The 12,429-nt window shown below is 52.3% G+C and overlaps 2 protein-coding genes across 2 annotated transcripts; both read right to left on the bottom strand.

Moving 5' to 3' along the window:
* Positions 1–650: 650 nt before the first annotated feature.
* DSM5745_08123 (HECT-type E3 ubiquitin-protein ligase) lies at positions 651–4,264 on the bottom strand (the record flags this gene model as incomplete). The annotated part of the gene is made up of 3 exons (XM_026750139.1): positions 651–1,570; positions 1,622–3,634; positions 3,694–4,264. The coding sequence occupies 3 exons, from the start codon at positions 4,262–4,264 to the stop codon at positions 651–653; spliced, it is 3,504 nt and encodes a 1,167-aa protein (XP_026601143.1).
* A 1,237-nt stretch (positions 4,265–5,501) lies between these two features.
* On the bottom strand, positions 5,502–10,086 carry DSM5745_08122 (uncharacterized protein; the record flags this gene model as incomplete). Its single annotated transcript, XM_026750138.1, has 7 exons — positions 5,502–5,642; positions 5,723–5,949; positions 6,015–6,171; positions 6,377–6,463; positions 6,577–6,668; positions 7,499–7,938; positions 7,988–10,086. The coding sequence occupies 7 exons, from the start codon at positions 10,084–10,086 to the stop codon at positions 5,502–5,504; spliced, it is 3,243 nt and encodes a 1,080-aa protein (XP_026601142.1).
* Between the last annotated feature and the right edge of the window lie 2,343 nt (positions 10,087–12,429).

The raw sequence follows: 12,429 nt of genomic DNA, 5'->3' as shown, positions 1-12,429 counted from the left end.
AGTGGACGCAGAGGAGATACAGGTTCGAGTCCTGGAGCTGGTAGTCACCTTTCTCTCTCTCCCTCACCTACTTTCAGCTTAGAAATTCGTCTCGTTGATTGCCACAACAGCGGAAGTCGAATCCGCGGAGTAGAGCTCCGAATGATCGATGGCCGCGGAAGTTGAACCCCGCAAGATCAACAAGGAAGGATCCCCACCGCTCCGGCTTTCCATCGATCTCCAGTCCCCACTATAGTCTACTCCAGTCTGGACTCTCCGGTGTATCTGCAGACTGCCCGGACTCTCGGAGTACGGCCAGAAGCATCCCTGTAGGGGATTTCTTTTTCCTACCTTCGGTTACCGTGCCCTGATCCAGGCACCGGTCAGGGATCGCCTGCGGAAACCTCGGTCTGTTTCCCCGCGATCTCTCCTCGTTACCGCCAGGTCCATTACAGTTCAGCGTGGAAAGCAATTAAATAACAATAATTCGATTTTTATCTATCATGTCAAGGCTTCTAAGCATCAGCTGACACAATTATACAATTCCAACCGGGTAAGCATATCCGGATAAGCATACTATCTGCAGTGAGGTGCTTATCTGCCACCCCATTACTCGACATTTTACCTACTCATTGCCGAGGAGACCCTGTACAAAACGAAAACAAGAACATCTACTTCAGCCCAAATCCTTCACTGTTCAGCACTGCCTCCGAGAGCAACCGCTCGAGTTTCTCCCGCGTCGCATACCGGTATAATCCCAGCCGGTTGAAGCATGTATGCGCCGTCGGAAACCGCGGCGAGTCGTCGCCGAGACACATCAGTTGGATGTTGAGGCTCGTCGCCCCCATTGCTGGAATGCGGTCGCTGCTCGTGACGAAGGAGAGAAGTTTGCGCTGAGCCTCGGGACTTGCGCGCTCAAAGTACTCCCAAAACCACTGCACCACAGGTACCGATTCCGGCTTCGGTGTTCCCCAATTCAAGTATGTTGCAACTGCCCGCAGCGACCTCACGTCTAGCGGCTCGTCTGAGCCGCGCACCAGGAGTTCAATCTCCTCAGGGCGGAATAAGGACAGCGCATTGCCGCCACAGACACTGAAAAATCCGCGCCGGAATGGCTCAAATTGCCGCGTTACCGCGGTGTCGAGATGGTAGTGAACGTAGAGATCGACAAACTCTCGACGATTCGCATTCGTGACCGGCTTCTTCTCTCCACCAGGACAAAGAGGGACCGAGACAACCTCGCCATACCGTTCGACGTCGGCAACAAAGCTCTGGCAAAAGGTCTCGGCAACATCGCCCTCAAACTCCAAAAGTCTCTGCAGGCCTCTAGCCAGAAGAGGCCGATACTCCGCCAGATCATCTATACTGCATTTATATGTAGGGCGCGTAGTCAACGGTTGAGGTCCGGTTGTTTGCGGTGCCCCGGCCAGCAACTTCTTGAAAGCGAACGGCGGGAGGGCAATATCAAGAATAATCGAGTTATAGATGGCCAGCCCTAGCACAACGCCGACCAAAAAGAATTGCTCCGACGACTCTAAACAGTATGGATTGAAATAGCAGTACTGAGAGTCCTCGTCGTAGAGAAAAAGTCCTTGGCTGCAAGTTAGCCCGCTGCAATATTCGAGATCTAGACGAGACCTACCGTGATGGGGATCAAAGACCTCCCGCACAAGGAGGAGGAACCACTCCTTCCGCAGACCACCTGCGTCCACACCCTCTTCACCAACAAATCCAATCCGTAGCCCCTTCTTCATTTCCTCAGGGCTGGATCCCAGGACTTCACTGACACGCTGCAGGCTGTCTTCTACCAAGCACTCACGGCGTACTCTCAGCACAAAATACTGGCTCACGGCCTTTCGCGTCAGGATGCTGCTGAAAAAGGCTTCACGAGCTTTGACCTCCATCTGGCGACGCGCATCGTGCTCCAAGATTTGAATCTTGGCTCCGATACTGAGAAAGAATGGATACTGGCAGAACGAGAATTTCGTCGTCCTCGACTCCCAGGCCTCAAAGTCAGCGACCACAAGGTTTGAATAATCGAGCCTCGTGCTATAGAAGGAACTGATTGGGATGATGTGTCCACGATGGTCTTCTTGCTGTCTGGATGTGGAAGTTGGTTCTTGGCTCGAGGGTACTGCTGACTTGCGAGCGACATCCGCATTATTTGCGGTAAACAGTAGCGCCATAACTCGACCTGCAGCACGGATCTGCCAATCATCACTGTATGTTATCGGCGCATCAGCTTTCTTCTTTGCCTGCTTGTTCTCATTGATCCCATTGATGGCCGCATGTAACTCTGCCGGTGTGTTCATAGCAGCGCTTGATAAACTAGGTATCAGATAGTTGTCGTCATTTGCCGATTCACTTTTCCTCCGTGCATGCTGTCGTGATAGGCGATATGTCACGAACCTGCCCACAAGCTCAACGATCTTCTCAAATTGCCCTGCCGAGAAACGTGAAAACCAGGAGACCAGATAGTGATGGCAATCGCTCGGTAGGTCCGACAGCAAGCCCAGTATACGTTTGACGATGCCGGGATGCTGGCCAGGCCCTCCGTTTTGGCCTTTTACGGCATGCGATTTGCTGCCAGTCGTCCGCCCTTTGCTTTCCGCAGAGCGCGATGGCCTCTGCTCGCCGTCCACGACGGTAAGGTTTGACAGTGCCGGGCTAGGCGGATGTATTAGTGGGTTATAGAAAAGTATTAGAAGAAACCTGATATCATCCGGCTTCTTCAAAGGTCTCCGGGGTCGCTTGAGCAAGCTCTCCGTGGCTTTCAAAAGCGTCCTGTGCAGGTGTACACGCGAGTCTGTAAACTCCCTTTCGATTGCACTGAGGTCTGCCATGAGCCATGCTTCTGATCTCGCAGGATCCTTTTCTTCAGGAACTTTCATGACTGACCACTTCTCGACCCAGGTCGTCCCCGCAGTTAGAATGAGTTGATACCACTTATCGACATCAATCCAGTTGATCCGTGGGCTCCTAGAACTGACTACTTTCGTGGTCTTGTGCTTGTGTTGACTATGGTTGGGCACACCGGGAGCATCTTCGTCGACCATCCACCAAGAAGAATTCTCAGCTAAGTCTCCCACTAAGAGTGTCTTCGCATCAAGTTCAACAGCCGTATCCACCTGCGCAGGCCTAGGATTTTGCTCCGCGCCACGTTCAGGACGGTGGTTACTTGGCGTAAATCTGGGAACATGTTGGGATGAATTGAAAGACACATTTAGAGTGTCACAGCCCTTGAGTCCAGATATTAAGTAGTCCTCAAGCTCTCGGAATATGTAGGGAGATCTATCCTTCTTTGCGGTGTCACGAGGTCGACTTTTTGCCCGAGGTTCAACAGATTTGGGCGCACTCAGAGTGTCCTTAGGCGGCGGAACCGGGACAAAAGGTGTCCTTGGGCAGCTGGAACTTCCAAAGCTAGCATTGTCACCGCCGGCTCTCTCGCGCGTGTCTGAGGAAGACATACTGCGACCCCGCGGCGCGCTCGGGCGATCAGGCACAGGCAATTTGTCAGGCCACTTGACGGAAGTCTGTGGGGAAGCACCCGGCCCATCCTTCGGGGGCACTGGCGGGGCTCCTAGGTATTGTTGTAAATGGGCGGAGATACATCGATCAATGATGATCTTGGTTCGCTCAATAGTGAATGGAATCGCTAAGCTGACTGTCAGCCAAATTCATAACGAGAAAGGCGCACGTAAGTGAGCTAAATACCTTTCCTGGGAATCGCCTGCTGGGTGGGCTTCGCGTCCCTTTTCGAGCGCCCTGAGTTGACGGGATCTTTCATATCTCGGTACGGCTCCAGGTCGTTCACCGTAAGGCATTCCGTACAGCGGAAGACCTTTAAACTCCGTGGCCATCGCACGGTATTATTGCAGGTCATACACCTCCCAGTCGTCAACTCTTCCTTCAGGGGTACTCGTGGCAGGCCCTTGCGAGGGCTCGTGGAGATGAGATTCGGATTGGGGACATAGATATCGTCGTCGTCATCGTCATCGTCGGTGTCGAGATTCGCTTCCGCTGATATTGATTTGTTCCGGCGCTTGCCAACTCCAGAAAAGGCCGATGCAAAAGGTTGGCTGATAGAACGCGAGTGTCCGCGATGATACGACGAGCCCGACGGCGGCGAGAACGGGGCGCCGGTCACCCTTTGGTCGGCATGTCGCGCGCGGTTCGGGGAGCGGCCACCAACTATAGGCACGGGTATAGGGCTTGTGCCAGGCTGGATACCGGCCAAACTCGCGGGTGGTTGGACCGACGGTTTATGCGCAGCCCGCGACGGCATATGTTCGCATTAGTCGCACCGACTTCGCCGTTCAGTTGAGTGTTCTGGATGAAGGTTTTGTCGGAGTACTGGCATGTGGTTGCGTCGCTGTCTTTGGTCATGCGATCAACGATGCGGCTCGTAGATTCGTTACCAATGATAGTCGATCCCTGCTGATTGAGACAGGACGTAGTGAAGCACCTGCGATCAGGGAAAAGATACTGTCAGCTAAATTGAATCTCTCGAAAGCGGACTAGCAAACAAGAAGCAGGAAGTAGCCTGCCGGGATCGAACGCACCTCAGCTGCGGGGAGAAGGAGCGAGGCAGAACCAGGATAAAGGAAGCGAATACGGGTCCGCGGACTAGCCGTCACATGAGCTATTCAATCCCAATCGCCTCAAATCTTGCAGGATGCCCAAAAAATGATTTGAAAGAGAAAGAGAAGATGAGAAGCAGGCAGAAGACAAGAACGATCGCCGGCGGTTACGCAAGACACCGTGGACCAGTAGAGAGACCGGTTAATTGGAGCGGACCCTTCGGTGTCTCTTGCCTCGGACCCATCGAGCGCCTGAAAGAGTGAGACAGTTTAATATTGGACGACTCCGCAGGGCACTCATAAGCGGGATGCATCTCCTTGATTGTGAGATAGCAGTTGGGCGGCCGGTTGGAACTTGGAGTGAGTCTAGGTCTGCCGTAGTCAGGAACTGGTGGGTTTCGGGCACTGTGACGGTTACGCTGCTATTTTCGGAGAGCTCCATCCGTCAAAGTCCAGACAGACTCGGCCGTTACATCGCACGTTTTATCTAGCGAGCGATAGTAGACGTCATCAAGGTTCTTTATCTAGATTTCGAATGCAGTCAGGATAGTGATTAATTATTACAGGGGACTGACTACTGATTAATGATTACAACGCTGGCGGTTCCACTGTAACTCCCCTGGGCCCTTGGCCAGTTTCAACGCATCCACAGTAGGCAGCGCTAATAATGTCTTAAGGGATTGCCTGATCTACAAGCCCAGACTACGCCTTACAAGCAGATAATGCTGAAGAAACAAAAAACAGTCGTCATACTTCGTTAAAGAAATAGCCGCGACGGGGAATCATGCTTGAAAATAGAAGAATTTTTGCTAACACCCGACCCAAGGGATCTGTTGCATTAATCTCGTGACAGAGCTCATTGAAGAAGCGAGCCTTGGCCGAAACAGACAAGATAGTTTTTTCCCATAATCCAGAAGCTCCGTAAAACCCAACCAACTACGCTTAACGGTAACGCCAGTAGCTCTGGGTGTTCTGGCGCTTCCAGGTGTGGCGGCGACCGGAAGAGGTGTTGTTGTAGCGGTGACCCTTGTTGATACCACGGGACTTCTTGCCGGTAGCAGTGAGACCACGGGCCTCGCGGTGCTAAATGAGAAATTCCAGGTCAGTGACTGCTTTGCGCGGAGGCAGCTCCCTTGAGCGGGATTCCGGTAAAGGTAACGTACCTTGTGAACGGCGTTGCAGATCCAGTTGATGCGGGCATCACGGCGGATGGCCTTGTGCTGGGGGTCGACGAGGATGACCTCGAAGTACTTGTAGGTGGAGTCCTGGTTGATCCAGTAGGAGTTCAGGACGCGCAGGTTGGCGCAACGGCGACCGACACGCTCCTCAGCGGTAGCAGCGAGAGCACGCTGGTACTTGAGCTGGTTGACACCCATGTTGGTGGGCTTGCCTATAATCCCAAATCCGTTAACCTCCTGCCTCCACACAATGCCATGAAGTCGAGTTAAAGCATACCGTAGGTGGCACCCTTGGGGACAGGGCGCTTGCGGCCACCGCGGCGGACACGGATACGGTAGATAACATATCCCTGCTTGGCCTTGTAACCGAGACGACGGGCCTTGTCGGGACGAGAAGGACGAGAAGCACGGTGGATAGCGTTCAGCTGACGGAGCTATATTGATGCACTCTCAGCAAAGTTCAACGAGTGTATAGCAAGACACCTGATGGTGCCACAACATTCATCCGCCGGCGAAAAGAAAATCGTTGTTTCGAGGCGCCTTTAAGAACCTTCTCTGCGACAAAAAGGTATCCCCAGGCAAAGCACACGAGCACCCGGCGGGATGTTAAATGATCGACTCTTGGGGGGGAATTCTCACCTCCCAGCAACGGACACGCAGCAGGAAGCGAATCACATCGGACTGCTTCTTCTTTTGAATCTCTTCAACGTACTTGAGGGCACCCATCTGAACGGAAGTCTCTTGTTAGTTTCGGAAAAGCAATTCGTCGAGTTTCGTCGTTGGTGTTTGCGATTTCAATTCGACGGTGTGTAATGGAGCTGAGGTTTTGATTGACATACCTTGTCGGCGTGGAGGTCGTCGGCTTGTCGTCGTTGTCGCAGCTGGAAAAGTTCGAAGGAAGAGATCTCTTGAGGAGGTTGTGTGTGGGACGCTAGCAAATTAGGCGAGCCCGGTGCACCCAATCAGCGCTTGGCTGGTGGTCGTGTATGCCCCAGGCAGAAAGGGCAATTTCTTACTGCCGGATCAACCCTAAGGCCCCAAGGCATCAAAATCTGTCAAGCCTTCTAAGTCTGGATCGCTCTGCCTCTTCTTCGTACCTTTATTCCTTCAACCAAGTGGAAGCAAAGACGTACAATATCCTGGAGCCCGTGGTAAATGGGCATGACACTTATTTTGGCATTACAGTTGATCTTGAATCTACCTAACACAACCAAACTAAACTGTATGATGCATGGAAGACCCAACCTTGTACAATCTTCCGCAATTATCCATCACCATGAACTTGAAGAAGTACAAACGAAAGCGGAAAATCGAAGAACGAACAGAAAACACCTACTAAAAGGGAACAGAGAGATTGTACATTTGTGGAGAAGAAACGAAGAGATATGTTTGAAAAAGGAAAGCCGCCGCGCCGTCTGATCGTGAAGCTGAAAAGTCTATCGAGAACCAGCACCAACGACAGACCATATCTTTCTTGACCCATTGCACATAATTTCTAGCCTCTTATGACACATTAGAAGGAAGGGAAGGGACAGGTAGACGGTAAAAAAAAGCCAATGAAACAGAAAAGGAAACTGAGTACAGGTTGAATCGAGAGGAAGTGGACATCTTGAAAACTGGAAATCCGCCATGCGATGGAAGCGAGTGTCAAACAAGATGGAACCTAGAACAGAGCCAAGCCGCCTCTTGAAACCCAGCTTCAAGAGTTGAGTGACAAGCCCTGGAAACGGCTCATCCATTCACCGGGGGCGGGCTGCATACGAGATGGACCAGCGTTGCCTCCTGAAGTTGTGGCATAATCGTTGTACTCCAAGGAACCATATCCACCCGGTTGATAGGAGGTAAAAGGATCGACTGGGAGACCAGCTTCGGGTTGACGAGAAGTAAGACCAAATTGTTGATAGGCGTCACCGTATCCACTGCGTAGAAGGCCAATACCATCCCGTCCAGCATCCAGGCCGTCACGGGAGTGACCAAAGCCTCTGCCGTCACGTTGGTGGGAACGGTCTCCCGGGGTATCCTGACCATAACCGAGGGGGTTTGGGCTATGAAGACCGGCAGTGGGAGGTGTGACAAACGACGCCGGGTTGATGGCCGACATCCAAATTCTAGTTTTGTAGATCTTGAAAAGGTCTGTAACAAGAGAGTTGAAGTTGATATAGGAGTCGGCGAAGTAATAGAAAGTAAGTTTCTTCCAGTCCCTAAGAGAGGTTAGCTTTTTGTCAAGAGAAACGGCAGGGTAACACTCACATTTGGAATTCCGCGTCAAGAATCTCCATGTTGAGTCGATGTTCTGCGACCTTCTGCTGGCAAACACGCTTGGCCTTTGCTTCATTTCCCTCCTTATCGCGCAAAGTCAAGATTTCATGGTTCTGGGCAAGTCGCTTGATCAACTTCGGTTTGATTTCACCAGCAGACTCCTGCACGCCGAGTGCGCCATGGGGTCCCATGCCACCAATAGCGCTCCGGCTACCCAAGCCAGGGACACTGCCCGGCGTGCCAACGGAACCTGCAGCACCATTCTGACCTTGCCTTGAGAACATCATCAACCATTTGTAGTGCTCTTCGGCGTATTGCTGTTTCATTTCTCGCGCCTTCTGCAAGGAGATGTTGGCATGCTGGATAGTTCCAAGATCTGTGCCACGGTCTGCTTCTACAATGACCAGGTCTCCAGGTTTGACTTCAAGACCAGTATCTTCCTGGATGTAGAAGACGTCCGCACGGTGGCACTTGAACGTGACAATGTAAAGCAGCTGGTTTTGACGCGGAAGTACAGGTTGGTGGCGGCCATAGGGGTTGAAGCTCTGATGAAAGGAAGGAGTCATCGGAGATTGAGCCTCGGCGGCACTGCGAAGAGAGGGATCGCGAGCAAAATAAGACTCTGCAAATCGACGAGCTCGTAAATACTCCGTCTCCAATTCATGTTCCTCCTCGGGGCGAGGGAGCATAGCAAGGCGCTGGTACTCACGATTTTGGCCTGATGCATTCGAAGTGTCGCCCATAGCATAATTTTCATCCTGTTCAGTCAACCGAGAGCTACTGGCTACCTGAGTATCGCCAGAGATAGAAGGATGGCGAGTTGATATGTCAGCGAAGGAGTGACGGCGACTTTGGGGGATATCTGCAAGACTACCAAAGCCAAGGGAGGTTTGCCAGTGCGCCCTACCCATGCCACGATTCTCCAAAGGCGCGTAGGCGGCAAACTGCTTTTCTAAATTGCCCGAGTGCTCGGAAAATCTTCTCCTGGTGTTGCTGTACATATCATTGTAGCCGGGGATGCTGCCCACCTCATCCAGATCCTCCACTGCGAGATCTGCTTCTTCGGGGACGCTACCATGGATGCGGTGCGAGCTACGAATTCCGCCGCCAACCGCATATCCGCTAGTTGCCGTTGCAGTGGACATGGCGCGGTCTCTGAATGAAGGTTCGAGCTGCCCAGCCGCTTGGCGCAGGAGGGCGTTTTCGCGAGAGAGCTGCTGAATGGTGCGAGCTTGGTCCGCGCTGAGATTGCTGTAGCTGCCATCAGACCCACCAGGGCTCTCAGCATCATCATCATCCTCGTCCTCACGAACGCGACCAAGGGTTGCGGGATCGTGGCCTAACTCTCCAAGCAGGCTAGGTCGAGAGGAGCGATGCTGCAAGGCGGAGAACTGTCCACCGTTTCGAGAACGGCCACCAGGGTAAGCAGTGTTGGTTTTATTGCCTGCTGTCAAGCCCGAGTATTCAGGATCAAGCTGGCCCACAGAGTAAGACTGCGAGCGGTAGGTTTTCGGGGTCGGGTGAAGCGGGATAGAGAAGGGGATAGAGGATTCACCCGAAGTTGTCCGAGCGGTTGGGCTCAGGAGCTCTTCAGTCAAGTAATTGCTTGCGGTGGACGGGATGGACGTTGTGGGAGACGGAACCATCTCCGAGAGCCGAGGAGGAGGTTCTTTACGTGAGTCTGTGTTCCATATTCCGGTGCCCCATGGGAATGAACTGTTTCCAACGTTGTTCCAGGTTATAGAGCTGTTCAGTCCAGGGCTTGCGGTGTTTTGCCATCCAGACTGATCAGTAGCAGGACTAGTCGGATTGGAAGCGCCAGAGGAAAGAGGGCCAGTCACTGACGTCTTTCTAGGCATGGAAGCAGGGATCTCGTTGAGCCAGGAGGTTCGACGTGCAGGCTTTTGTGCAGGCACAGTCGTAGAAGGCGCGGGCAACGGATGCTCCCCATCGTCATCAGAAGACGCGAGGGCTTCAGAGTCTGGGGTAGAACGGCGGAGTCCAGGGTGAGCTTTCTCCAGTCTGGTTGACGCATTGCTGGGCGGAGTGTGCGAGACCGCGGACGGTTTGGTGTTGAACGGCGAGGCCATGGTGCTTTTCAAGCTGGCGAATGATCACCACTTCAAGACAACGAAGACGGCGAGCTCTAGCTGACAACTCGACTGAAAGTACTACATACAAACCAGTCGTGAGCTTTGAAGGCACAGGAAACTCAACCAATATGAACGGTAAACGCATGGGCGGTTTATTGAAGAGCGAAGGAGGAATCTGGGGATGTTTGGGAAATGTGGAGGGAAAAAGCCCACGCTGAAGATCGTCCAGGACATACCTTTTGCAGTAGCTCCGGCCGAAAGCCAGAAATAGATAGAATTGAGCAAATATGAGGCTTTTTTTTTGTCCAACTTAGAATGTGGCTAGACCGTTGCAGGGAATCGCTTGTCCAATAGACCTGCTGCCTAATGTCAGCACTGAGACATGCAAAACAGGGTTAAATGAGTATATGAGGATTGTTCTCACCTCTAGGATTGATGGTCAGACTACAATGCGAAGGGAAATGGTAGACTCCGCAGTGTATAGCCTGTTCATCAGAGCTTCAGTTAGCCCTATACACTGAGTCATGCAGTACACAAGGATGGTAACTGATTGTATATTGCACAAAAGAAAAGAAATCAAAGAGGTGAGGCCAGCAACAAGAGACAGCTGACTGGACCAGCAACTGCTGTGCTTAAATAGAAAGCTCATGTCGCCACTCAAACTCATCTCATGGAGAACCATGCTGAAACAGTACTGTGAATGCCACATGGTGAATAAGGCTTGAGGAATACAGTCTGAGGACAAAGTTCGCATCATCCAATCACTGTGAATGCTGTCCAGTACCATACATTCATTCACAGACCTCGGAGACAACATAGAACCCTCGCGGTCTCCCTATGCGAAGCAACTCTCCCAGACCATGGCATGTAAGTGCGCATTACAATCGCAAGGAAGAACAGAACAAAAGGAAGAGATGTTAGCACTCACTCACCTTGCTAGTAAAAGGACAATTCACCTCCACTGGGAACTGCTATAACAGCCTGAATCTTACTCCCAGTTTCTGAAAAACAAGAGTGGGTATAAAAAGCGCAGCAAATTCGTGATCGCGTCTGCCAGACCTCAACATTAGCGACAGACGCACTCCATGTGAACAGACTGACAACTCACCAGTCTAGAATGTAAGAACGAAACTTTTATGATCTATACCCAACCCAGGAACGCAAAGTCGAAAAAAGTCAAGCCGTACCGCAGTGTAAATATCCGTCTTTTGAAAGCAACTCAGCGCCGTATCAGAAGCGACCAGGCTTCCAGTCTAAAGAAACAGAACAGGGTATGTAAGAGGTGGCGGCGCTTCGCGACAGGTCGAGGGCGCCAAATGGAATCGAAGGGTCTAGTCGAAATCGTAGTAATATGGTCTCGTTTTTGTCTTCCACCCCTGTTTTTATTAATACTATTATACCCCGGCTCACAGTAGGAAAAATGAGTCTAATTGGTGCTCGGCTCGGAATCGCGACTTGGAGATATCACTGGAAATGCGGGATCGTACGTGATGGTAGCGTGACCATCCAAAATGACGTTGGAAAGCGATCTGGCTCCAGTAACTATGGGCGGGTCTGCTCAAGAGCAGCGCATCTTGAGGCGGACGGGAAACAGGGAAAGCGAATTGTATGCCGTGCGATTCGGTCGAGGGGGATCAGGTGAGAAGGTCTTTTCTCCCCTTGATCGGGCGCGAGAAGACAGGAGAGAGCGGGAGTGCGGAGGGTAAGTAGGACGGCCCGAGTTCGCAGGGACGGTCCAGTTGGTGAGGCGGAAGGAGGCAAAGTGCAGTGCTGAGAGGTTGATGCGACGGCCCGCAGTGAGAATCTGGGGAACGAGTTCTTGCGGAGCAAGATCAGAGCCGGTGGGCTGATGGGGTCAGGCGAGATTTAAAGAAAGCGTCTCGACGAGAATAAATAATAAAGCAGAGCGAGAGGACCCAGGGCCAGGGCAGAAGAACGGTAGAAAAGAGGAGAAGAGGTTGTACAGTGAGTGGTAAGGAATAACGAAGAAGCTAAGGGGAGGTGAGCTAACCGCAGTGCTCAGGCTGGCTCAGGCTCAGGCCACTGGACGGTGGATACAAAGGAGGAGGAGACGACGAGCCACGGGTCGGGGCCCCCAGCAGAAGTGGCGCAAGTCCTGGGAGCTTCGGCCGGCCCAGTTTAGGCCCCGGCCTCCATTGATTTTTCCCTGGTCGCTTGGTTGACTTTTGCGCTCTTCTATCTGCCTGATTCGCTGGTAAGAAGGAGCGTGATCCTCGCATTATCAGAGCCGGGTATGGTGCCCGCCATCTACGACATCCATGGAAGCGCTCTTCTGCGGACTGCCACACACAGAGGCCGCCTGTCGACTGGCAAAATTAG

Source organism: Aspergillus mulundensis (assembly GCF_003369625.1).
Source record: "Aspergillus mulundensis strain DSM 5745 chromosome Unknown scaffold_9, whole genome shotgun sequence".
In the NCBI taxonomy this organism is placed as follows: Eukaryota; Fungi; Ascomycota; class Eurotiomycetes; order Eurotiales; family Aspergillaceae; genus Aspergillus; species Aspergillus mulundensis.
This window is presented reverse-complemented; position numbering and strand designations above follow the sequence as displayed.